Source organism: Agelaius phoeniceus, chromosome 6, assembly GCF_051311805.1.
Source record: "Agelaius phoeniceus isolate bAgePho1 chromosome 6, bAgePho1.hap1, whole genome shotgun sequence".
Classification (NCBI taxonomy): Eukaryota; Metazoa; Chordata; class Aves; order Passeriformes; family Icteridae; genus Agelaius; species Agelaius phoeniceus.
Window position 1 is genome coordinate 59,823,375 of NC_135270.1, and position 26,691 is coordinate 59,850,065.

Below are 26,691 nucleotides of genomic sequence, written 5' to 3' on the forward strand. Positions count from 1 at the left end.
CTCCAGGGGCAGGGCATGGACATGGCCTGGACAGACAGTGGGACATGGTGGTCTCAGAGGTGTTTCCCACCCCTGCTGGTTCTGTGAGATGCTGCAGCACCATCCCTCCACAGCAGAGCAGGCAGCCCCAAATTGGAGTCAGCTGCAGGAGGAAAAGCACATTCAGTGGGACTAATTAACAGCAGCAGTGATTAGTTATTAAGGTTTGGTTAGTCACCTCTGTGTGGGCTCCAAAGACGAATATGAGGGTTTAAAAGAACAGTGGGATTTTCCATTTTTTAAAATATAATCTGAATGTTCTTCAAGCTCCTGCTTGTTCCATCAGTTCCATCAGTATCCAGCAGTTCCCCTGGATATATTACATGGTGTGGGTGGGCAGGAGAGTTCCCCTGCCCTCATCTCCCTGGGATGAGCCAGGAGAGGTCACAGCTACCTGGGTTGCTCCTGCTGGAGTCCCCTCTGATGGCCTGGCAGCTCAGGTGTTTCCTTCCTCTGCTCTTCACTGCCCAGAAGTTAGATTGGATATTATGAAAATATTAATTAACCAAGGTATTGTCCAGCACTGGCACAGCTGCCCAGGGAAAGGGTGATGTCCCCATCCTGGAGGGATTTAAAAGATGTGGATGTGGCACTTGGGGACATGGGTTAGGGGTGGCCTTGGCAGTGCTGGTTGGACTTGATGATCTTAGATGGCTTTTCCAACCTAAACAATTCTATACTTGTATGGTTCTAAAAGCAGATTTCACTCCAGGGTTCCCAGGTGATGATGTTGGAGCCATCCTGCCCTGTCCCCAGCCCTGAGCAGGGATGCAGAGATGATCCCCACCTGAGATGCTCCCCACAGTCCCTCCAAGCTTGGGATGGGTGGGTGTTAATGCTCAGGGTAAGTACATGGAGAAAATAGGGTTTATTTGTGCCTGGGTAAATAGGAAAGCCTTGATACTGTTTCTGAAATTATGGAGAAAATCCAAGGGACAGTCAAGTTCCTGGGGGAAATTTAGGCTGAGAGTTGTTTTTGTTGTTAGTCCTGTAACCACAAGAGAGTGAATTTGAATGGCAAACTGGTGACTTGGGGCAAAAAGGAGAAATTAAAGCAAAGCCTCTGCTCCAAATCCTTATGAGAGAGCAGGGAGGATGACATAGTAGGAGCACTGGCCTGGAGGGATGTGGGGGGATAAAGAACAGAGAGAAAAACAACAACCAGCATTTTAACTCTGAATACTCTGTGCCATTCTGCCCTCTGTGCATCTGGAAAGGGACACAGCAGAGATGGGAAGGGTATGAGGAAGAAGGAGGATAACCAAGAGGATAAATTACCATGGATAACCAGAGCAGAAATGGGATTGTGTGCAAGGAGTGACTGCAGAGATCTTGTCCAGAGCCCCAAAATGCCAGGAGGGCACAAGGGGAGTGTTGCTGTGTGCTGTCCTGTCACATTCACATTCTCTGGAAAAATTCCTTTGCCCAGGATTTTTCTCCTGGGAAGCTGAGAAGCCTCAGAGAAAAGGAAAACAATTCTGATCTCATTTGCTTCTCCTGTGTTTTGCTCATGTGGAATGTGTTTGGAGATTGTTTACCCACAGGTGATTGTTTCATTGGGTTCTGCTGTGAGTTGTTTTGACTCTTTGGCCAATCAGTGCCAAGCTGTGTCAGGACTCTGGAAAGAGTCACAAGTTTTCATTATTAGCTTTTTAGCATTCTGTAAGTACCCTTTCTGTATTCCTTAGTATAGCATAGTATTCTTTAATATAATATAGTATCATAAAATAATAAATTAACCTTCTGAAAACATGGTGTCAGATTCATCATTCCTCCTTGCCACGGGATCCCTGCAAATTCAATACTGTCCCATCCATAAACTTTTCCTGGAAAAATGTTCTTGGTAACTGCCAGCCCACTAACCCAGCTCACTAACCCAGCTCACTAACCCAGCCTGGCCTCATCTCATTGCAGCCAGTGCTGCTTTTTCATCTGAATCCTGGAGCAGATCACTTCCCCACCCTGTGCCTGAGTCTGGTGTTCACAGATGGGACAATTCAGTGCTCTGTGGGATCTCACTGTTTTAGCTGCTTTTGGGCAGATACTGACTCTTCTTTGCATGTTTGTAGAGCATTTATCTCATGTGTGTGTGGTCTCAGGTGGCTTTTCAGCTCTCACAACAATAGAAATTATAACAAGAAATTCAGTCTCTGCCTCCTGTGTTACATTTTGCTCATTAAATGCTCACAGTTGCTGGGACAAAAATCTGCATTGAAGCCTGCTGAAGTGGAAGGCTGTGAGCCCTGGGTCAGCAGTGAACTGGTGCAGGCAGGAGAGTGAGGAAGGGCAGTATCAGCTCTGTTTGCCTTTCTCTGGGAGCATCTCCCTTCAGAGATGGGATGTGGGGCTCAGCTGATCCAGTACAACCATCCTTAGCTTCTCCTCCTTTGGCAGAGGTTCCCCCTGCAGCCCTTAACCACGTGCTGGGGACAGAAAACCCAAAAACCCTCTGGTTTTGCAGGGAGCTGTGACTCAGGAAGGGAAGGGATCTTCCAAACCTTCAAATTCACCAGGTGAATTCCCCAGCTTTCACATCTTTATACAATTTTACAACACAAAACTAGTCAATATTTTGTTCTTCACACAAAACACCAATTTTGTTGGATTATGCCTTTTTCTGACCCAGAGATGGGGCAACTGAGAGGCATTTTGAAAACTTTTATTCCATTTTCAGTATCCTGTGAAGGCTGAGACAATACAGATGTTATAATTCATGTCATTGCACCAGAAGCCAACTATTTCCTAATTACAGTACATTATAAGTGTTTCTTGGCCTATCAGCTTTAGCCACACCATGCTGTAAATGCCTTAAAGCCAATAATCTAAAATTACCCATATGGGTCTACTACAATGCATCTTTCATAGTTCTATTTCTCCAAAGTATCCAGTCTTATTTGCAAGGCCATCCTTTGGCACTTGTTTCCAGCTCCATTTCTCTCCCAACAATGTCTGTCCTATTCCATAGCATTTCTAAGTCAGCATTTCTTATCTCAAAGCTTACATACAAATACATACTATGTAAGCCTTCTGTCAAACTTCTCTACAAATCCATTTCCCACAACCAGGCTCCACATAAAAAACACTTTTATACTGAAATCAGAGATGTGACCTTGCCAATAATTTAACTGAGGGACCAAAGTCAGGCAGCTGAGTGCGGATTTCAGTGGAAGTCTGTGTTTTCCCCTTCCCTGGATGAGGATTTTCCCTGTTTTCTTTTGTGATCAGGCTGCCCTGCAGCTGCTGGTGCTGTTGCACTGAGTTAATTTCCCTCCTGCATGATTTTATCTCAGGTCTTCAAGGCACAAAAGCTGGTGCAACAGCACAGAAAGTCATGGCATTTCCAGCAAGGCACCAGGTTTGCTCTGCTCAGCTTCCCAGGGTCTTGTTTGCTGTTCCCAGGTACCAAATGGAAATTTTCCTGAATGCTTAAGTTACCTGTGGATTCCCAAAGCTGGTTATGGGTCCAACAGCTCACATGGAAATGTGGGGGTTCTTGCTCCTTTGGTTTTGGTGGATCTGTTTATCTCTTTGAAATGGACTTTAAAAATGAGACTTTGGCTCCTGTGTCCCTTGGGGTTCAAGTGGACAGATAGCATTTCTCAGTCTGGAGAGGTTGATAAATCAGGATGTTGTGATGAACTGGTTTGACTGAACAGTTCTTTGGGTCTGTAAATCAAACCTGTAACCAGGTTATTCAGTTATTGCCCAAATCTGTCAAATGATTCACAATATTACAGGGTAAGGCCAGTAAACCACTTTTAATGTTTAGGACTAAATTTCAGAAGTGCTCTGCAGTTTCATTGTTTTCTGTACCTACAAAGAATTTCAGATTTCAGGTGGCCCACAGAGGTTTTGTTTGTGCTGTGGAAAAGGCAGTTTTCCCCCTGGGAATTCCCTGTGCAGAATATTTGCAGTTAAAAACAAAAACATTGCTGCTACTTCTTTAGAAGACTAAGGAGAGATTTTGACAACCCCAACCTCTTTCCTTGCTAATATTTGTTAGTCTAGCAGCTAAAATAAGAGCAGTTCATTTGTGAATCATAGACTCTCATCTTGTTTCACCCCCTGCCATGGGCAGGGACACCTTCCATTAGACCAGGTTACTCCAAGTCCCATCCTGTGATGTTGTGAGGTTCTCAGGATGAGGTGAGAGATGAGAATTTGACTCTATGTTCTCAGAAGGTTGATATACTATATTATATTATATTATATTATATTATATTATATTATATTATATTATATTATATTATATTATATTCTAAAACTATACTAAAGAAAGAGAAAAGATACATCAAAAAGCTAAACCAAGGATAATAATGAAAACTCATTGCTAACTCCTCAGAGTCCGACACAGCTAGCTGTAATTAGCTATTAATTAAAAACATGTTTAAATAAACAATCTCCAAACCACATTCCAAAGCAACAAAACATGGAGAAGCTGAGGCTTCTCATCTTGCCAGGAGAAGAAATCCTGGCAAAGAGATTTTTCAAAAGATATGATAGTGACACCATCCAAGCTGGATTTAACATTCCAGGAGTGGGGCAGCCACAGCTTCTCTGGGCAGGCTCTACCAGTGCCTCACCATCCTCAGCATCAAGAATTTCTTCCTGATATCTAATCTAAATATCTTCTCCTTTTAAAACCACAAAGCAATCAGGCCACTACAAAAAAAATGAGTTTAAAAAGTGTCTTCTGCTTATTTCCTCCTTATGGTTTGTCAGTGGCTTCTTTCTGTGTCTCTCTCTGTACAGTTTGATTTCCTAGAGGTCTGAGACCACCCTTGTCAAGCCAACAGAAAATGTTCTGGCCCATTTGGTGTTCTTTGGAAAGCAAGCAGTACCAAGTGGCCCTCAGCACTTGGATCATAAACATTTGCTGCTGCTTTGAAAGCAGACTGGCCTCTGAGGCTTTATCCAGATAATGTTGTGAAGGTTCTCTTGCATCCAATTGTTTCTTCATTATTTGAACAGATGATGGCAGCAAAATCAGGAGTTCACTCAAAATATCTTCTTAGAGCCACATCATATCAGTGTCCTAATCAGAGAGTGGGCTCTGACCTGCTCCAATCAGGGTAATGCCCTCTCAGGGGAAGTAAATTGGTACTGATTATCTTAATCTGCTTGGAGAAACGCCAGGTTTATTCATTTCTGAGTGGAAGGAGTGGGATGGGAGGATGCCACAGCTCTGGCTGTGTGTTTGGGATATATTGCATTACCCAGACTGGAGTTCCACAGGAGCAGTGCTCCGTGCCATGTGTAAATAAATGGGAAGTGTGGATAGCAGAGGATCTGAGGATAAATCAGCCCTTTCACTGCAGGGCTGTGCACAGCTTGTCTGGGAGGTGATGGTGATTTTATAAAGTTCAGTGGGTGGCAGCAAATGTCACCAAGATTTTGGGATATTAATTTGTCTGCAAATCCTCACCCATAACTGCTGATAGGTGCTGCAGAGCAAAGAGAGGTTTTGCTTCCCAGCAGCCTCTCCACTGCAATCAAACATCATATATGAGGACCTAGGTTGGAGGTACAAGACCAGAGGGATGTGGAGGTAGAGCTAGTGCTTAGTTATGAGGGTTTTTGAAGGAATTTTGAATGAGTTGGAGACGAGACCTCTGAGTTTTTTAGACAATGTGATTTATTTTTCTTATCTTTTGCACTCACAGGGAGGGTGAGTTTGGTTCACATCTTCACTGAATGGTTCAGAAGGTCACAAGACCCTTAGTTACAAGACCTTTTAAGGATTTATTCACCAATAAAACACTGCCAACAAGGATATTTATGTTTTTGACCCAATCCTTAAATATTTAATCTTATGGACTCCTGTTACAGTTTAAGCTGTCTTAGCCAATCGTGACACACAAACCTACAGTACTGCATCCTAAACTCCTTGTTTACCTTTGTAAACTTTTCTTTTTTCTGTATTTTAAACTCTAAAACTCTGGCCTGGAACACTGCAAGGGATGGGGCAGCCACAGCTTCTGTGGGCACCCTGTGCCAGGGCCTCACCTCCTTCAGAGGGAAGAATCTCTTCCCAATATCTAATTTATCCCTGCTCTCTGTCAGTTTGAAGCCATTCCCCCTTGTCCTGTCCCTCCAAGCCCTTGTAAAAATTCTCTCTTCACCTTTGCTGTCAGCTCCTTTCAATGAGGTCACCCCAAAGCTTCTCTTCTCCAGGCTGAGCACCCCCAGCTCTCCCAGCCTTTCCTCCTAGCACAGGGGCTCCATCCCTCTGAGCATCTTGTGGCCTCCTCTGGACCCACTCCAACAGGTCCCTCCTGTGTTGGACAGCCCAGAGCTGGGTGGTACATCCTGTTACTGGTTTCTCTGGTTCTGGACTGAAGGCACTTGAGATGGTAGTTCATATTTGGACTCAGGTGTTTATTATTTCTCATCAGTAAAACAGTCTCACAACCAAGAGTTCTGCAGCTTTTCATTAGCAAGGCACAAAATAGCCAACAATCTCTTATTACAAGGTCTTTTAAGACTAAACCATCCAATTAACAACTAGATTATTTTCCCTTTTAACCCAATAACTGATCCCAAAGAGCAGCAGTTGCTAACAGGACAAGTCTTATCCCACATTCCTCCTGCATCCAGAACTGAGCAACTGAGCAATTCCCACTGTGATTCTCTTGGGATCAAACACCAAATGGAGCCTTAAAGTTCCTGACACCTGTCTCTGACTTCTTGTGTAGCTGTGGCCAAGTAAATTGATCTGTTATTCAATTTTCCATCAGAGGATCAGTCAGTGTGGGCTTTTCTGCACAATTACAAAATGCCACCCAAACCCATGAAGAAAAAGGAAGAAGAAGCATGAAGAAGAAATCCAAGACAACACCCTGTGCCTTCCATCTTGCTTCCATCCACAACAGACTAAAAATCCCAAAACCTCAATTTCTCACCAAGTGATACACCCACACTACTCTCTATAATCTATTTCACTCTTTAGTGGGTTCCAGTCTATCTTGAAGTCAGGGAAACTTTCTCCATGAATGAGGGTCAGAGTCAGTGCTCCCCTGGGGGGTCAGGGCACCCCAGAGCAGACACAGAAATATTCCCAGTGCCCTGGATCTCCACATCCTGTCAGTGCTGTCAGCTTTGGATCCCCAGCCAGCAGATGAAGATGTTTGTTTATATTAGAGAACTGTTGTGAGTGCAATTAATAAAGCTGCGAAGCTGAAAAGTAGTTGAAGAGCTAAATATCATTATATAATGAAACCTCCTTCCCAGTAAATGATGTGAAAAATGATTTCTTGCAAAGAATAACAAATTGCTGTGGCTTTTTACCCTAATTGTAGATGCTTGATTCTAATTCGTTGTTTGTCATTTCCATGTAAATGAAGAGTTTTAGCTATAATTACTGCATTTATGGCAAACAAGATACTATCATTTTCCAATGCTCACGAAGCACTGGCATGTTTAGAAATAGAAGAAATGAATAATTATCCCCCTTGTGCAGCTCTAGGGGAGGGGTCTACAAGCCAGAGTATCCAAACAGCTCTTGCACAAAGGCAGCTGATGCCATTAACCCTCTTCTACATTTGGGGAGCCAACTCAGAGACATGAAGTGACTTTCCCAGAGCACTCAGCAGTGCTCCAGGTGCCCAGATCCCTCTGGACAGCATCTTCTTGTCATCACTCTCACAGCACAAAAGACAGCAGAACCATCCATCATTTTGGTTGGCATTGAATTTCCTGGTTTGTCCCAGTTATCCCAGTTCAGAGAAGCTGGGGCTGCCCCTGCATCCCTGGCAGTGTTCCAGGCCAGGCTGGATGGAGCTTGGAGCAGCCTGGGATAGTGGAAGTTCCTGGGGTGGAACAGGAACTTCCACTATCCACTAAAATAATGGCATCCTAAAGAACATTTGTTTCCAAAAAATCCCATTTTACTGTGATTTATTATTTGTACTGTCTTGGCTCCCAGAACAACCCACCCAGATGGAGGTGTTGCAGTAGGGGCTCTTAAACTATGAAGGAAGAGGCTCTGACACAAGGAAAAGAAACACAAGTGACCTACTAGATGTGATCTATTTTATCTTTAATATTCCCATAACAAGGATGGAAAATGGAATAAGAGACCAATTTACTTGCCCACAGTTACACAAGAAGTCAGGGACAGGTGTCAGGAACTTTAAGGCTCCATTTGGTGTTTGATCCCAAGAGAATCACAGTGGGAATTGTTGCTCAGTTCTGGATGCAGGAGGAATGTGGGATAAGACTTGTCCTGTTAGCAGACATAAGCAAGTTCATTTTCCTTTTGTGAGTGACACTGGCCAATGCTGCTCTTCCCAAGGATTTGCAGGAAAATGAGTCTCTGTGATAATCAGATCTTATTTTTAGCACCTAATCGATGCTCAGGGCTTTGTGGTTTAATTAGTGGAATAATTGTTGGCTGAAAACACAGTCTAATACCTGCTTTTTCCTTCAAAGGTCAACTCCATCATTTTTGTTTCCAACCATTTAGTCCCTTATTGATCTTTATGTCATTTCATGGGGAGTGCTGCATCTTGACAGATGAAATAAAGGCCAAAACTTGAAATAAGAAAAATATATCCTTTTTCTTAAACACAAAAATGGAAAATCCCCTATTTCATCCCTTGCTGCTGGCAAATCCTTCATACAGTGTCCCCAGGAAACGGGATTCTGAAAATTACTTTTGTTCTTTATGGAAGGAAAAAAGCAAATCAAGAATCTTTTCCGATCCTGATTAATATCAGACATAGACTGAAGCACAAAAAGAAATTTTGCAGTGTAGCTGCTGATCCTTTAAAGTAGATAAGGCCATGAGCTCTACCAGGAGGGCAGGAAGATCTCTGGAGTTGCATTTAGAGAGGGCTGAATGAGAAATGCCCTCTCCTCTCAGTATAGGGAAGTGCCACATGGCTTCAGCTGGAGATTTGGAAGGTATTTAATCAAATAACTGATGCCTTAAGCTTTAGCTTTCATATTTTCCAGATTCTCTACTGCCTTAGTGTGTGACTCTGAACTTCATATGGAGTGCTAGCAAGTTCTCCTCACAGTTCAGTCAGACAAAACAATCCTTTTCCAGCCCCAGAACCAAGGACGCCATTGCAGCTTCAGCCCCAAAAAGTGCAAACAGCAGAGAATTGAGGACAGCAAACTGGGAGGATGGGACTGCATCACTGGAGCTGTAATTGGACAATTACCCCCAATATGGAAATGGACCAAAAGTTATAAAAGTGTGAAAACTCATGACTTGGGGTCCATCTTGGGTCCATCATGGGTGTAGCCACAGCCAGGTTCTTGTACTGACCAAGGTGAATCCTTTGAAGGCCTTTTAATAAATCCCTCCTTTATTCCTTAAATAAGGAATATTTAAGGAATATTAAATATTCTGCCCAGCCTCTGTTCCAGGTAGCCCCTCAAGGCATCATAACAGCCACCACCATTTTGCTGCTGTCCTCCAGCTGAAATGAGGTGCCCTTGGAGCAGAGGGAAGTATGAGGTGCCCTTGGAGCAGAGGGATGTATGAGGTGCTCTCCACCTGCAGCTTCTCCACCTTTTCCACCCCTCCCATCACTGCAGCCTGACATTTAGTCTTTAATTTGCACAAATCTATTCTGTCTTTGCCAGAATCTGTTCAGTCTTGTAGCAGACTATGGGAGAGGCTGCTGGGTTATGGAGCAGAAAACAGGCTTGGAGGAAAATGGGCATTGAAAGATAGCACAGGACCAAATTCCACCTTGGGGTAAATTTACAGGGTCAAACCCTCCAGGCATCCCTCAAAACCAGCAGTGATTTTAGGTGGATTTGGTGCCAGAAAGAGCTAAAATATTGGCTTGGTGTGGATATAGAAATCCCCACAGTGTTTGTGGGGCTCGGCTCTGGTGTCTGGGATGGGATGGTGCAGTTTCCCTCCAAGACCTGTTGGTTCCCTCTGATCCCCCAGGGGATGTGGGCAGACCAACAGGAGAACATGGAGCCTGCTGGCAGGAGGAAGGATTTCTCTTCCAGGACCACATCCTCAGCTGCTGTCATGTTATTTCCTGTACAAATCAGGAAATTAGGGATTTAAGGATCTGCAAACAAAGGATCACAGTGCACCTCGAAGCTTCTCCAAAAATCAGCCAGTAAGGTTGAGATCCTGGAATCTCAGAATGGTTGGGACTGGAGGTGACCTCAAAGACCCTTTCTGTTCACAGCCCTCTGCAGGGTGGTGGCCAGGGACACCTTCCACTAGCCCAGGTTGCCCCAGGCCCTGTCCAACCTGGCCCTGACTGCACTTGCTGGGGAAGGGCAATGTTTCCCCTCAAGGCATTGCCCTGTAACTCTGCACAAGCCACGCCAGTCATTAAATTGGTTGGATTTATATTCTGTTGTATTCTAGTTCTTGATAACTTTACCAAATTTTAACTGTTTGGACCAAGATTTTTCCATGGTGCTTGTCCCAGACTGTTTAAGAAAACTTTGGCTGATTTATCACCTGCTCCAGTGGATGAATCATGGGAAGAATAAACCATTAATTATTTTTTTACTGGAGATGTCTGAGAAAAAAAAACAATTGTACAGCAAAGTTTTAGCATTGAGAGTGCAGGGATCAGAAGAACTCTGGAAGAGGTGTATCAGTGCTCTGGAAAAGCCTGGAAAGCATTCTTTCATAGAGCCTGGCTCTTCAGCTGCTGCTTCTAGGTAGTTCCATTTGGGTAGTGGTATGTAAATAAACAGCACACAAATGCCACCTTAAAAAAGTAATTAAAGCTGCAAAGTCAAGGCCCATGAGTACAGAAAGATTTTTCATCTTCAGCAGGAGACAGCTTTGATAAGGAACCTCCAGGGAGACCTCAGAGCCCCTTCCAGGGCCTCAAGGGGCACCAGGAGAGCTGGAGAAGGACTTTGGACATGGGCAGGATGTGACAGGACACAGGGAATGGCTTCAAACTGCCAGAGGGCAGGGTTAGATGGGATATTGGGAAGGAATTCTTGGCTGTGAGGGTGGGGAGGGTTTGGCACAGGTTCTGTGCCCAGAGAAGCTGTGGCTGCCCCATCCCTGGAGGTGTCCAAGGCCAGGTTGGAGGGGCTTTGGAGCAACCTGGGATAGTGGGAGGTGAGGGGGTGGGACAAACCTGTCTTTAATGTCCCTTTAACCCAGACCAGTCTGTGTTTCTCTGAGAGCTGGCGAATATGAACATTTTCAGCCCATGAGCTGAGGCAGGGTGGGCTCTCTCTGCTGGCAGCTCCCTGTGTTGCTCCAGGAGCTGAGCCAGGGCAGGGTGAGGGAGAAGCTCATCCCACGTGTGCTCCAGAAGAGGTGTTGCCATTTCCATAAACAAAGTTTGCATTTCCTCTCCCAGAGCAGACACAGCTTTTGAACACAGTGTGATCGGTAAATATTTAATCACACAACAAATCGTGCCAGCCAGTTCACAGCAATGTCCTGCTGGTGCCTTTTTGGATAATGGCAGGTTTTGTACCTTGGCTTGGCTTTAACATCTTGTGCCTGTCTGGGGCCACTGAGGGAGGAACAAATGTTGTGTAGATGTCAATATGTGTTTTGAAGGCCCCACAGAAGAAGTGAGTTCACAGAGAAATGCCAAGGCACAAGGACAGTGCCTCTGCCAGCCTCAGCAAGGGGCAGATAAAGTGGAAAATGGCTTAAAAAGTGCAAGGGAAAAGGAAAAGGAGGAACCAGACCTAATGCCATGGGGAAAAGTGTGTCAAAAGGTCAGGGAAGGAGTTGGGAAGCCCAGTTTGGTTCCTGCTTTCTGGGTGAGTGTGCTGAGTTGTCTCCCCATCTCCATTTCTTTTCCAAGAGATTTGAGCAGGCTTGGGTTGCAACCATGTCACAGACATCTTTTATGGAAAATCCTTTCCTTAGGATTTTTCCTGCTGAGAAGCCGAGAGGCCTCAGGGACAGAATGTAACCAATGTTTATCTGCTGCTGTGGAATGCAACAGGTGCATCTGGGATTGGGCTCATGTGGTTGTTTCTAATTAATGGTCAATCACAGCTCAGCTGGCTCGGACTCTCTGTCCGAGCCACAAGCCTTTGTTATCATTCTTTGCTATTCTATTCTTAGCCAGCCTTCTGATGAAATCCTTTCTTCTATTCTTTTAGTACAGTTTTAATGTAATATATATCATAAAATAATAAATCAAGCCTTCTGAAACATGGAGTCAGATCCTCATCTCTTCCCTCATCCTAAAACCCCTGTGAACACTGTCACACAACCAAGCTTGGGCTGCAGCTGGAGAGGCAGGGAAAAGGGTGTAGATGGTGCAGTTCAGGGACCAGACAGTGCCATGGTAGTTATTAAAGTTCACTGGGTTAATTCAAAGTTCACCCAAGCAAAATTTTTATCTGAAAACATAAATGGTAATTGTCAGTTTGACATTTGTTTGATTATCCAGCTGTTCAAGTCTTCTCCAGTTGGGCAATTCATGAATCAACATTCCCATCAGATAGGTGTAGTTGTTCTGGAATTAAAAATATGCTGCCTTCCAGCATATTTCCAGATTGCCTTCCAGATGCCATTTTCTTTATTATTTATTTGTGCTAGTAAGAAAATTGAAAATTGTGCTTTTTTAAGGGAAAGGAGCAGATGCACCCTTGTGCCATTAAGTTGTCAGAGCTGAGCAGATGAAGCACGAAGCATTTCTGCAAAATTGTTCTCACAAGTCTCATTTGGGAAAAAAAAAAAAAAAAACCAGTTTAACCTGCAAGAGAAAGGGATGAAATCTGTAATGGAACAGGACAGGTTGCTTGGTATATGCAGACTGATTGAAAGTAATCAATCTTTTGCTTATTTTCTGCACTTTAACCAGCTCTCCTTTGCTGAAAGAGTGCAGATTTGGAGTAGATATTAGGAAAAAAATTCTCAACTGTGAGGGTGGTGAGGCCCAGAAGCTGAGGATCCCCCATCCCTGGCCTGGGGGTTGTGGTGGAGAGTTTTTGAAAGGAAAAGGGATGGATGAAGCTCCATCAGTAGCAGGAGGGAGTTCTGGAATGAAGCTGTAACTGCTGGATTTGAAAACCAGGCAACATCTGCAGGGATGAGTGATAATGTGCCATGGAAAACCAGAATTGCTTTAACTGATGATTAAAAAAGAGGATATGATTAAAACAAGCTGATTAGATGAAACCAAAGTGACAAGACAAAGCAGCAGAGCATTCAAAAGGGGAGGGGGGGAGACACAACTGATGGCAGTAGGGCATGAATTATTGATTGAAATCTCCACCAGAAGTCTTTGCATTTTCTTATCTGGGAAGGGAGAGAATGAATGAGAAGTGAACAGAATTATTAAGCAGATTTATCATTGCACTGGAGTGGATAATTAGGCAATTAGGATTACTAAAGTTGGCAAAGCAAGAGGTCCTGAGGACCTGTGCTCCTGATTTCAGAGGAGGGTGGAGAGGGAAGCAGGGAAAAGCCTTTGGTGAGAGATTTGGGGGTGCCTTGGGGTAAGTGAGGCTGAAAGGCAGAGCCAGGCTCTGGCACCCAGCCCCTGCAGCTGCCAGGACAGAGAGGGGCACAGGAGACCTGGAAGGTGAAAAAGAACTTGTCTGAGCATGGCCAGTCCTTGGAACAGCAGCAGGGAGGGAGATCAGGAGTGAAGGCCTCAGCATTAAAGGGATCTGGACCTAAGTGTGTCCAGAGGAGACCACAAAGATGCTCTGAGGGCTGGGGACAGGCTGGGAGAGGTGGGGGGTGTTCAGCCTGGGGAAGAGAAGGCTCTGGGGAGACCTCAGAGCATTTTCTGATTTTGGGCATCCAGTGCCATGTACCCTCAGGTGTCACCTGCTGTCCCCTCCTGAGCCTCTGCCTGCATTGCCAGAGCCTGAGCTCCCAGAGGGGTTTTGCTCACGGGAATTGTGAGTGTCCCTTTGGGCCAGGTCCCTCCCAAAAGGGCCAGGCAGACACCACAGGCTGCTGTGCAAATGAGCCTCACTCCTTCAGCACCAGAGCTTCTGAATAGCTGGCTGCACATTTTGAAGGGGAAAGCTGGGTAAAACTGCCTAAAAATAGCACATTGCATCTGGGACTGTGTGAATCCATCCTGGGCTGCTCTGAGGCCAGTGCCAGACCTGTGTGCTCCTCCTCTGTGCTCCTGACTGGCTTAATCTTAAGCTATATGTTATTTAAAATTAATTTGCAGAGATGCAGACATTACATAAATCACTGAGGAAATGTCAGATTATGTATGTAATTTGCTGAAGTGCTCCACTCTCATCTTACTTAGCTCCCCGTGAAACCAAGGGATCAAAATTAAGCTGAGGCAGAGTTTGGACCAGTCACCATCCTGAAAGTGCTGTGGAAGATGAGCCAGCACTGCAGACACTTGTTAGTAATTCACACCCAGAGAGACTCTTGGAATTTCTTCAGGACATTCAGTGATCAGAGAAAAGAGGAATAAAGGGGATGATGAAAAATACATGGACTAGAGTATTTTTTACTAATTATTTGCTTGCCCTCATTGGCAAGTCACCTGGTGTTCCTGAAGAGAGCTGCATTTTCATGGGAAGGTGCCAGCCACAATGTTCCTCTCCCAAAACCAAGCCAGAATATTAATTATGGATTCTGTTGCATAATTAGAGTCTGAAGCCCAGAATTAATTGATGGTAGCTGCTTAGCATAGATATTAATTCCACCTTGGAATAATGCTCTGTCTCCTAGGCACACACAGGTGGGTAAATCACTGGAGCAGTGAGTGCTCAGTTTTGGTGGCACAGGGGCTTGTGATCTCCTGCCAGCTGTTAGAACAGTGCATTGGTGACATGAGAAGTGTTTGTAATTCATGGTAACCCAGTGCTCCTTGACTTGTCCTGCCCCAGCCTGCCAGGGCTGGGACCTTGGCTGTGGGAGCTTGTCTTGGTTTGGAAAGACAGGAGTCTGCTAAGGAAGGCAGGAGCCTCCCCTGAAATGGAGAATGTAAACCCTCCCCACCCCTCTGAATTGCTATAAATTTTAAATTAAGGGGCTCTCAGGCAAAAAAAAAATATGGGAGCAGGAAATAACAGTTTTTTAATAGGGAAAGGGAAAAAAAAAAGGATAAAATAAACAATGCAGTACACTAGAACAACACTGACAGAGTCAGAACCCAACCTGACACCCTGTGGGTCAGGGTGTTGGTGGCAGTCCCATTGGAATTGTGGCTCAGCCCTCCTGCAGTGTCAGGGGTGGCTCTGCTGGAGCAGGGATCCTGGAGAAAAGGGTGTAGTCATCCTCTGAAGATCCAGTGGAAGAAGAGGCAGCTGCTGTTCCTCTGGGGAATTCCATGGAGAAAGCCATGCCCATGTCTCAAAAACCTCTGGATTATATCCAGGTAGGAATGCTTGGCTCCTCCCTCTGGGCTCACATCTCCCAATGGGATGCTGTAGTTCTTATCAGCCATGCAGTGACATTCAATGGCTGTTATCAGCAGATGTCCCATCCCGAGGGAGGAGTGATTGTGGTCACTCAGAGAGAGAGATAAGGCAAACTGCCCACTTGGCAAAGGTAATCTGCCATACAGATGGCAATTGAAAACATCTTGCCTTGAAATCTTCAACACAGCTCCACACTCTCTGCTCCTTCCCAGTGCAGTCCTGCCAGGACATTGAGGGGTTTCTGACCTCCTGCCTGAATCTCATTAATTTGGGGCCATTATTTTCCTCTAGCAGAGCTCAAAGGCTGTGGCTGCATTGGAGCATCTCCTGGAGAGGCACCTAGTCAGGGAGAATCACCTTGGGATGTTTTTCCTGTGGCCTGGGTTGATTTCCAAAGGCACCTCACAGCTGAGTGCAAGGCTGGGTTTAATAACAAACAAATGTGTAACAGCAAATAAAGATTTGTACTATGGAGCTGCTGGGTGCTGCTATTTGGTGGAGCAGAGGGGAACAAAGCCAGCATCTGTGTTCATTAAAAATAGGTAATGGAATATTCTTAGCTCAGCCCCTGCCTCTGCCTTGGCAGAAATACTCTGGAGTTAATTGCTGCTGTTGTTCAGCTGCAGCAAAGTGGGTCAGCTATTGGTGAGATCACTGATCCCATGGAATTGTTGGGAGAGGTGTAAAAATAGGCTTTGTGCTGTGCTCAGCTGGGGTTTGGGCCAGCTGAGCACTGCAGGTGCACATGGGGATGCTGTCCCCAGGTCCTGCGGGTCTGTAGCTCTGTGGCTGAGCCACTGTCACCACTCCTGGCAGTGCCACACCTGGAACCCAGCCCAGGGCAGCCAGGGGTGTCCTTCCTCTCTGGGATTCCACTGGGAATCCACCCTCAAGCTGCACTAAGGGAAATACAGGTTGGATATCAGGAAAAAGAAAGGGTGAGAAAGTTCTGGAATTGTCTGCCCAGGGAGGTGGTGGAGTCCCCATCCCTGGGTGTGTTTAACAAAGCCTGGATGTGGCACTGGGTGCCAGGGGTGAGTTGAGCTGTTGGGGCTGGGTTGGACTCAGTGATCTTTAAGGTCTCTTCCAACCCAACCCAGTGATTCTGTGAATTCTGTGAATCCAGGGCATGCAAGCTTGGGCTGGCAGAGGAGGATTGTGGTGTCACCTTCATAAACTGAGTTTTGTATGGCTCAGCCTGTGCAGGCCAGGACTAATGGTGGGAAGAGCTGATAAAACAAAACCTCTCATCCTCTTCTAGTGCTGTGTGTGTCCCTCTCCTGGATAATTCATCTCTTTTTCTCAGCTCCCCATCAGAGATAAGTGCACCTGTGCCTCTTTCACAGGTGTTCACCTTTAGCTAATTTGGGATCCTTCTGTTAGGTGTTATCCTTCTGAAGGTGTTATGTTGCTAACACTTCAAAGGGAATATTCAAATGGCTTTGAACTTGTGTTGTATCTGAGGCATGAAATAGCCATTTGCTGCTGGCCCTCCTGTGCCCCCTCCCCACTCACAGAAAGGCTCCTCCTTTCAGAAGGGTGCTCTGAGTGATGCAGACACTGACATTGCTAATCCAAGCTTTGAAGGGACGTTTCATAACAAAGCAGGCTTGGAGATCAGGTCTAAATCCACAAACTTTGTTACATTTGGGATTTAACATGCCCTAGAAGAAATATCCTTCAGAAGGATGTTGCTGCATCCAAGAGGCCCCTGTGCCTTGAGCATTGTCCTCTTGGAGAGATGAGAATCCTTGAAAAACCACACTTGCTGAGCCCCCAAAACCCCAATATTTAACTCTTTATTGCCTCTTACCCATGAGTAAGAATTTGTTAAAATCCTGGTGGATCCTTTTGGGCATTTTACCTCGGGGCAGTGCAGACACACCAGTGCCCTGTGGTGTTTGTGACCCCTGCACTCACTGCTGAGCCCTTGCAGCTCTTTGAGATCAGTGAATATTCCATCCCAAAGCACCTGCCATTACACACTTTTAATTCCCAGCTGTCATATTTCAGATTTTATTTAACTGTCAGGAGAAGAAAGTCACAGTGCTGGCAGTATAAATTTGCTTGGGTTGGTGATTTAACCCCTCTAGTGCCATCCCACTGGATGGAGGCTTCCCAGAGCAGGCAGTGGTTATTCCAGAAAAGCAGGGCAATAAAAGGCAGTGAAAAACACATTTTTAGCCATCATTACAAATTATACAAAATTCAGGGGAGAATATCCACATAGAGGAGGCCAGGGGAAGGAAATAACTGCACTGAAAGGTTTTCTCCTGGTCAGACACCCTGCTGTGTGTATGAGAAGTGATGGTCAAAAATCCACAACCTGAAATACTGCTTTTTCATTTTTTTATTTTTTATTTTCCTTTTAAAATCACTCTGAAAATGTGAATTGCTCAGGCAAAGGTGAGCTGTTTGCCTGCCAACTCCAAGAGTTTCTTGTGTTGATTTGCTGCATTTGCTTTTTCTCATGAATGAGAAAAGAGGAAACCTAATGTTCAGCCTTATCAGCTTGTCAATTTAATTGCTGTCTATTTTAATGTTATCACTATCATTTGTTACTAATTAATAGAAGCAATATGACTGCAGCTTTTATTTTTCCTTATTTTTCAGTGAGAAGCTGGATGGAGAAGCTGAAAGATAAGGTAGGAGGCTCAGTGTTTCAGTTCCTTTCAAAGCAAAACCATTTTTACTTGCAGGAATAAATAAATTCTTGTCAGTGCAGTTCTTTATCTCCATACAGACAGTTGAGAAAGGGCTTAAAATTTTCTCTGAGAGGCAAATGAGCCAGGTGCTGCTGGTATAGAGTGGTGTGAATGCACAAAAAATCCCTGATGGGTTGGAACTAAGGGCAGGAGGGACAGAAGTGTTTGATTTCTCTGCACCAGAAAATGACCTTGTCAGATAACCCAGGTTGCTTTTTTTTTTATTTCCCCTTAACTCATCCTAGAATAGTTTTGGTGGGAAAGGACCTTTGGAAGTCCATCTAGCCCAGCCCCTCTGCACTGAGCAGGGATATCTTCACCAGACCAGGTGTTTAGGACCCTCTCCAGCCTGATCTGGAATGTTTCCAGGGACCCCAAGGTAAAGAACTTAGTTCCACCCCTTTTCTCTCTGTGCTGAGCTCAGCTCTGGATCCAAATCAAGAGGTGCTGCTCTCTGGTGAGAGGCTGCCTGCCATGCCAGTGCTTCTGCATGAGACTTACCCCACCTCCACGTGCTGCAAATCCCTGCAAGGAGGATGATCAAACACAGCAAAGCTGATAAACAAGGTTCCAGACCTTGATCCTTCCTCCCTGACATCCCAGGGGCTGCTCCATGCATCCAAGAGCTGTGCAGCCACAGGCACTGATGGCTTTTTAGGCTCTGCTGCCCTGGAGCAAATATTGACATTTCAGAATGGTTGTGAAGCTTTCCAAGCGTAGTGTTGCTGGCAGCAGAGCCATGAAGCTGGAAATGAGGTGACAGCAAGAACATTTTGTGACTCGACAGGCCTTGGAGATTCTTGAAGAGGGTCAGAGTCAGTAGAAACAAAAACCATCTCAAGGACTGGGAGTGATGTCTGCAAAGCCATCCCTGAACTTAAGCAGACTCACCCAGCCAGCCCAGCCCTGCCTCTGCTCCACACCAAATTCCAGCAGCACTTTGATCACCAGGTCAGAGCAGAGAATCAGGGCCTGGGTGCCTGTTCTTGTCTTGGTTTGGAAAGACAGGAGTCTGCTAAGGAAGGCAGGAGCCTCCCCTGAAATGGAGAATGTAAACCCTCCCCACCCCTCTGAATTGCTATAAATTTTAAATTAAGGGGCTCTCAGGCAAAAAAAAATATATATGGGAGCAGGAAATAACAGTTCTTTAATAGGGAAAGGGAAAAAAAAAAGGACAAAATTAAACAATGCAGTAAACCAAAACAGCACTGACAGAGTCAGAACACAGCCTGACACCCTGTGGGTCAGGGTGTTGGCAGCAGTGCCATTGGAATTGTGGCTCAGCCCTCCTGCAGTGTCAGGGGTGGCTCTGCTGGAGCAGGGATCCTGTAGAAAAGGGTGCAGTCATCCTCCAAAAATCCAGTGGGAGAAGAGGCAGCTGCTGTTCCCCTGGGAAATCCAGTGCAGAAGCTGTGCAGTTATTCCAGGATCTCCAGATTATATCCAGGTAGGAATGCTTGGCTCCTCCCTCTGGGCTCACATCTCCCAATGGGATGCTGTAGTTCTTATCAGCCATGCAGGGACATTCAATGGCTGTTATCAGCAGGTGTCTCCCCTGAGGGAGGAGTGATTGTGGTCACTCAGAGAGAGAGATAAGGCAAACAGCCCCCTGACAAAAGCCATACAGATGGTAATGGAATACATCTTGCCTTGCAGCCTGGAACAGTTCTGCAGGCCTGGGGGGTGGGAGGGTTTCAGGTGGGCTCCTGCCCAGCCCTGCTGAGTTGCCTTTCTGCCTGCACTAGGAAGGAGGCGAGTCTAGAGCCAGCCTAGAGTCCCCTTGGCCTGGGATTCATCCAGAGCAGATGCTGAAAGGACAGAGAATGGTTTTCCCAGCCAAGGTAAAGAGCAGCCCCCAGGCTGGCTGTGTGCCTGGAGGGATTGCAGCATGCCCAGGGCACTGCTCATGCCAGCACGTGGCACAGCACAGCCTGGGGACATCAGTGGCTTCTCCCTGAAGCTGTAGCTTGTCTTTCCTCTTGTCACCTTGTTGGCCACCTCTGTCCTTCCCTGTTGCAGAGGGACTGCATGTTCCTGTCTCCAGCAGAGCTGTGGAGAGTTTGAACCTTGTGCAGGCAGACCCTGGGCTTTGGCAGTGCCCAGCTATCACCAGCCAGGGGCTGTGTACAAATCACAAATGGGATGGGACTGCTGGGAACAGCCTTGAGCTGGTTTATTTTCCAGCATCAGCCTCATTGCATGGTTATGACAATGGGAAGATGCCATCAGCAGACCAAGAACTTAATGCTACACCTTACTTTAAAAGCTTTTTGACCAATCACCCAAAGCAAAAGCACATTGACAGTAGTTCCATCCAACCACTATAAGCACACATACCTTTGGTTAAAACAATCCTTGCTTATTTCAAACACAATACCTGCTTGTGAGCCTTAAAACACAATGCACAGAGCTCCTTATTAAGCTTAAAACTTTTTAATATCTCACCAGACATACTTTTCTGCAGCTTAGGGAGTTATTCTAGACAAGCTTTAATACACAAACCATTGTTCTATTTGTCCTTACTTTTCTACTTTTTACATAATTTGTCTGCTGACCAATCTTTTGGCTACTGCTCAGCTCTAATCACAGTTCTGCTGTCTCTGAGGCCTGCCTTTTGCAGCTTTCCCAAAACCTCTGATTTTATGGATTCCCACAGCCAGTACAAGCACTGCTGTCCCTGAGGATCCACTGGTGTCCACTCCAAAGAGAGACTCACTCCTGAGCCACCTCCCTCCTTTGGGATCTTTCACCTGGTTCACATCTTTCCTTAGAAAAGCCCAACAAAAAACACTCCCCCCCACTCCCAACCAGTTGCTGGTATCACAAATCACTTCCAAATAAATCTGTTGACCCCATTCCCTACTCCTCCTAATTGAGTTTATCAGCACCAGTCTGTGTGCCCCTTTCATTTGCCCCATCCTCTGCTTTATAATCCCTCCACCCAGAAGAGAATTCCAGCACATCTCTGAGAGAAATGTCCCTCCCTGTCCCTCAGGTGTGGCTGTGGGACCAGGAGCCCAGGGTCAGGGACAGATTTATGTCTGGTTTCCTGCAATCACTGTGCAAATGCTGCATTTGGTGGGGCAAATAATGGACATGGAGTTCCTCTCAAGTTCTCTTGCTGTTATCTCAAAGCCCAGCAGGGCCAGGAAGGTCCTGAGCCTGGATTTGGTGTATTAAAAGCATCCCTAAAGAAGCTACATCTTCCCCATAAAGGGGTGAAAATGTGGCTTTGGCCTGTGAAATGGGGTTTTCTATCAAGAAAGTGCAGAAGCCCTCAGAAGTAGGGCTGCAAGACACAGAAGGGCTGGGTTTGCATCACATCACAAGTTTTTGGGGTATAAAACACTGATCTGGGGGCTGGGGGAAACCTGTAAAAGGCCGTGGGCTGGTCAGGTGTGACAAAGGCTCACAGACAGGCTGAGGAGCTCATTGTGAATTCTGATATGGAAACTCAGCTGGGCAGCAGCTCAGAGCCATTTGCAGCCTCCCCTCACTGTCCGTGCCAGCAGCAAAGTTCCAGAAATAGAAAACCCCACACTGCACTAATTAGGTCACCCAATTAAGGCACCTTAATTGCCTCACAGAGACACAGCCTTCAGCTGTGTCCTCACTCAGCTCCTTTTTTGGGAGCTGGGCTCAGGCTGCAGCCCCTTCCCAGCACCTGAGCTGAACAGGGCTGGCTGTTCTGGGAGAGGGTTCAGGGCATCTGAACGATGCAGCTGAAGATCCCTCGAGCTTTGGGATCCACACACAGAGGAGCTGCTGCTGTCTAAAGCACTGAGTAGGACCTGGAGGGGCTTGGGGGAGCAAACCAGCCCTCCCTGGGGGAGGAGGGAGCAGCCCCCAATGGGGATCCATAGAAAAGGGTCTGGTGCTGCTCTAAGCCAAAAACCTAATCTAATCTAAAATTCCAATCCAAACCGTGACCCAAACCCTGATCCAATTCTAATCTGAATCCTGACCCAAACCCTGATGCAATTCCAATCCAAACCTGACCCAAACCCTGATCCAATTCCAATCCAAACCTGTCCCAAACCCTGATCCAATTCCAGCCCAAACCCTGACCCAATTCTAATCTGAATCCTGACCCAAACCCTGATGCAATTCCAATCCAAACCTGACCCAAACCCTGATCCAATTCCAGTCCAAACCCTGATCCAATTCTAATCTGAATCCTGACCCAAACCCCGATCCAATTCCAATCCAAACCTGTCCCAAACATGACCCAAACCCTGATCCAATTCCAATCCAAACCTGACCCAAACCCTGATCCAATTCCAATCCAAACCCTGACCCAAGCCCTGATCCAATTGGTGCCTGCCCCAGATGAAAGCAGTTATTTTCATTCTCTCCAGGTAAGTGTACACAGGCAGGCTAGTGCACCTGAACAGCTTTTTTTAAAATTTTTTTTAAAATTTCCTCCCACTCAGGGGATTATGGAAGAGAAGTAATTATGGTGTGTGTGCTGTGTTGTATTTTGATAGCCTAGATGAAGGCAGGTGGTTGTAAGCAATGGGCTGAGTCCTGCTGGGAGCTGTCTGATAGTCCTCACAATTGGTGCTTGTGTCCCTTGGCAGGTGTAAAATCCATTTTTGGGGGGTGTAGCAGGCAGAGGGTGAAGCTGTAGTGGCACAGCAGAGGACTGTGGCTGCAGTGTGAGGAGAGGCAGAGCTACAGAGGGGAGCAAGGCTGTACCTGCCTCCCTTGCAATGCTGAGCACACCTGCCCAAATTAGGTGAGCATTCTGAGGCAATACTTTAAAATTTAGGTTCCTTGTCATTTAAAGCAGTAAAATATAAAATAGCAAGCACTTGGGAATATTTTCCTAAGGATTTAGAGTGCTTAGATGTGTAATTTTAGATTAGCCATGTTGTCTGTATTTTTTGTTTTAATGGGCAGTGCAAACACACTGATCACAGCAATTGAATTAGGGCTGGTTAATTTTGCTGTGCTCCCCTTAAGGCCACCTGAGGGTGTGAGTGCCCTCCCTCTGTGTCACCATCCTGCTGCCATGCAGGGGACCCCTTCCCATGTGTGAAAAACACCAATCACTTGTTTTTAAAATTTTAAAAGTTTAATAATAATAAAATGGTTCTAAAATAGCAATTTAATTAGAGGAATAATAATTTGGACAGTTTGGATTAGGACAACATGAGACAATAAAAACAAAGAGTTACAGACAGTCCGGGTACCTTTTCTGGGCAAAATAAGCCTGAAAAAGGACCCACGTTAACAGAGGATTAACCCTTAAAAACAACAGACTGTTGCATATTCATACACCTCATCCATGATGCATAAATTCCATTCAAACACAGGATTCTGTCTGGTCAGTGTCAGCTTCTTCCTCTGAATCCTAACAGTGTCTTCAGAGATGAATGATGCAGGAAGAAGTTCATTTCTCCTGATAATGGAGCAATAAATTCTCTTTCTCTGAAAGATTCAGGTGTCCTGTGGCTGCTATCTCGCTGCAAGTCCTTTCTTTAAAAAAAGTATCCTACATAGCATAGTTTCTATTTTAACCTTATGTTATAACCTAAAACTATATTTAACACACTACTTGAGAAAATTAACACAGCATAACTTTTCTAACATAACACATAAAATATTCATTTTAATATTTGCACGAAGCCAATCATAAAACATGCATTTTTCACACCATGCAAAGCCAAAGTGTTTGGCTCAAAGATTTTGAGTACAAAGCTGAGGAGGCCTCGAGATCACCTTCCTTTGGCAGCCAAGGTTTTCCTTCAAAACAAAAAACACTCCCAGCTAGTTGCTGGTGTAGCAAATCACTTGCAAATAATTGACCTCATTCCCTCCTCTTCCTAATTGAGTTTATCAGCATCAGTCTGTGTGCCCCTCTCATTTGCCCCATCCTCTGCTTTATAATCCCTCCACCCAGAAGAGGATTCCAGCACACAGTGGCCCATCTCTGAGAGTTATGTCCCTCTCCTAAAGGCAGGCAGTGCAGGGTCTCAGGTGTCACCAGTAAATATGTGTCAGGGAAAGCTGAGTTGTGCTGGTGACCAGCTTGGTCCTGGAGTGGGAATCATCCCGTGCAGGAAGGTGAGGGGGGCTCAAATCCATTAAACTTTGAGGAAATCACCATAGGGATAAATTGCAGTCCTTGGCTGGTGAAAAATGGTTTTGGGAGTGATGCTCTGCTCCTCTCTCCTCCATTTAGGCAGGATACATGTCAGGGATGCTGGTTCCTGTGGGAGTTGGAATAGCTGGAGCTCTCTTTATCCTGGGAGCACTCTACAGCATTAAGATGATGAATCGCCGGAGGAGAAACGGCTCCAAGAGGCACAAAAGGAAGGTATGGAGTGTGAAAAACGCCAATCACTTGTTTTTAAAACTTTAAAAGTAATAAAATGGTTATAAAAATAGTAATATAATTAGAGTAATAATAATTTGGACAATTTGAATTAGGACAATATGAGACAACAAATACAAAGAGTTATGGGAGTCCGGGTACCTTTTCTGGGCAGCACGAGCCCGAAAAAGGACCCACGTTAACAGAGGATTAACCCTTAAAAACAACAGCCTGTTGCATATTCATACACCTCATACATGATGCTTAAATTCCATTCAAACACAGGATTCTGTCTGGTCAGTGTCAACTTCTTCCTCCAAATCCTAACGGTGCCTTCGAGGCAGGAAGAAGTTCATTTCTTCTGATAATGGAGCAATAAATTCTTTTTCTCTGAAAGATTCAGGTGTCCTGTGGCTGCTACCTCGTTGCGAGTCCTTTCTTTAAAAAAAGTATCCTACAGAGCATAGTTTCTATTTTAACATTTTTAAAATAACCTAAAACTATATTTAACACAGTTCTTAAGAGAATTAATACAACATTACTTTCTAACACAACACATATAATATTCACTTTAATATTGCAAAAAGCCAATCATAAAATACCTGCATTTTTCACATGGAGACTGCCAGGGGAAGGTATGGAAACTCTGAACCCTCCTGGCTGGAAATCAAACTCAGCCTGGCTGGGGTCTGTCTGAGCTGAGGCACCTTGGTTATGGGATGGGGGCATCCGAATTCTCTCCTTTTGGTTCCTTTTTGCAGCTCTCTGATGTTTGTTCTCCTCCCCCAGCAGAGGGAATTTAACAGCATGCAGGACCGAGTGATGCTCCTGGCCGACAGCTCTGAAGACGAATTTTGAGTGGAACTGCAGTGCCCTTGGGAGAGAGAGCCCGTGACTTTTAGAGGAGGGAGAGAGGGGGAGGAGAAGAACAAGCGACTTTTCTGCTGCTGCAGCGCTGCTCCCTCGGCTGCCCCGGGCAGGGGTGTGTCCCCAGCCCAGTGACAATGACAATGACAATGCTATGCTCTACGTGTGCCACCCGTGGTGTTTGTTTTGATACAGTAGTGGAGATCTCACACTCACCCTCGGCGCCTCATTCAGAGCCACAGCTGGAGCTGATCCATGTGGATGATTATTTTCCTCTTGCCCTGGTGTACTGTTTTGGTCCTGGCTGGCAGTAATCTAATCATAACAATAGCTCTCACCCATCCCAGGAATGGAAATCTTTACTGTGAATGACTTCTGTCCAATTCATTTTAAATGTTACATTACCTGAGCTAGAGTTCCTTAGTGCTAAGATTAGCTGCTCTGCTTAATTAATGAGTTGTAAGCCTGGCCTGTACCCCTGGCTGCCAGAGAAGTGCCCATGTACAGGGCTCTTGATACAGTTTGAAGCACATTTCTGCCCTTGGGTGCCCCCACTCTCACCCTTTCTTCCTTCAGCTCTGCTCCACACTGCTTGGAGACACACAGGAATGGCCTCAGCATTGATTCCACCACCACATTCCCTGTCCATTTCCAACCAGCACTGTCTGTTACAGCACAATAAATACCAGCACTCATCTACTGATGGCTGCTCTTGCTGCATCTCTTGGCTTTTGCTCAGTGTGCAAGGAGGTGAGAGAAGAGGCAGGTCAGAGACTACCCCAGCTTCTGCCTCCTCTTGGAAGGACACTAGCTCCAGGTTCTTCTCTTTCCAAGGCTGCATTCCCATAGGGATAAGGGTGGAGCCTCTGAACCCCTTTACCCCACTGGAAAATGCATTTTCAGCCCCTGAAAGCTGCATGAACCACAGCACCTTTGGGGGATCTGGATGGGTCTTGTCTCACAGAACCACAGAATTGTTTGGCTTGGAAGGGACTTTCAAGGGATTTGTTTCCAACCCTGACACCTTCCACTACCCCAGGTTGTTCCAAACCTTGTCCAGTCTGGCCTGGAAAACTTCCAGGGATGGGGCAGCCATGGATTCCCTGGGCCACTGGTGTCCAAACCATGGAATTCAGAAAGGCACTAAAGCTTGGGGAGCAGGTGCAGTCACTGTTGAGGGATTTGTGGCTAACAGTGGGAAAACAGCAAGAGCTGGAGAGATGTCAGCTCTGGGGGGTGAGGTGACCCCATTGGGAACCTTGGCTGTGGGGAGAAAGGTGAATCCATGGCACAGATGGGTGCAGGGGGTTGTGGAGGTGCCTTGTTAGTCCCAAGTACTGAGGGACACAGTGCTTGAGGTGTCACAGGCATTGAGCAGGGGAGGATAATGCAGAATCTTTGCCCAGAAATGCTGTCAAAACAGCCAGGAAAAGGGCT

General features: G+C 45.7%; 1 protein-coding gene across 2 annotated transcripts in view; it reads left to right on the forward strand.

Annotated features, from left to right (window-relative positions):
• Positions 1 to 25,953, forward strand: part of ARMH4 (armadillo like helical domain containing 4) — a 60,962-nt gene extending 35,009 nt beyond the window's left edge. Inside the window, exons 6-8 of one of the 2 annotated variants that reach the window (XM_054635245.2) lie at positions 17,977 to 18,008; positions 24,256 to 24,390; positions 25,177 to 25,953. In XM_054635245.2, the coding sequence (XP_054491220.2) occupies positions 17,977 to 18,008; positions 24,256 to 24,390; positions 25,177 to 25,245 (236 nt within the window). In that variant the 3' untranslated portion in view covers positions 25,246 to 25,953. The remainder of the gene's footprint in view (positions 1 to 17,976; positions 18,009 to 24,255; positions 24,391 to 25,176) is intronic. The other variant, XM_077180833.1, reaches the window with a different exon arrangement.
• The last annotated feature ends 738 nt before the right edge of the window (positions 25,954 to 26,691 follow it).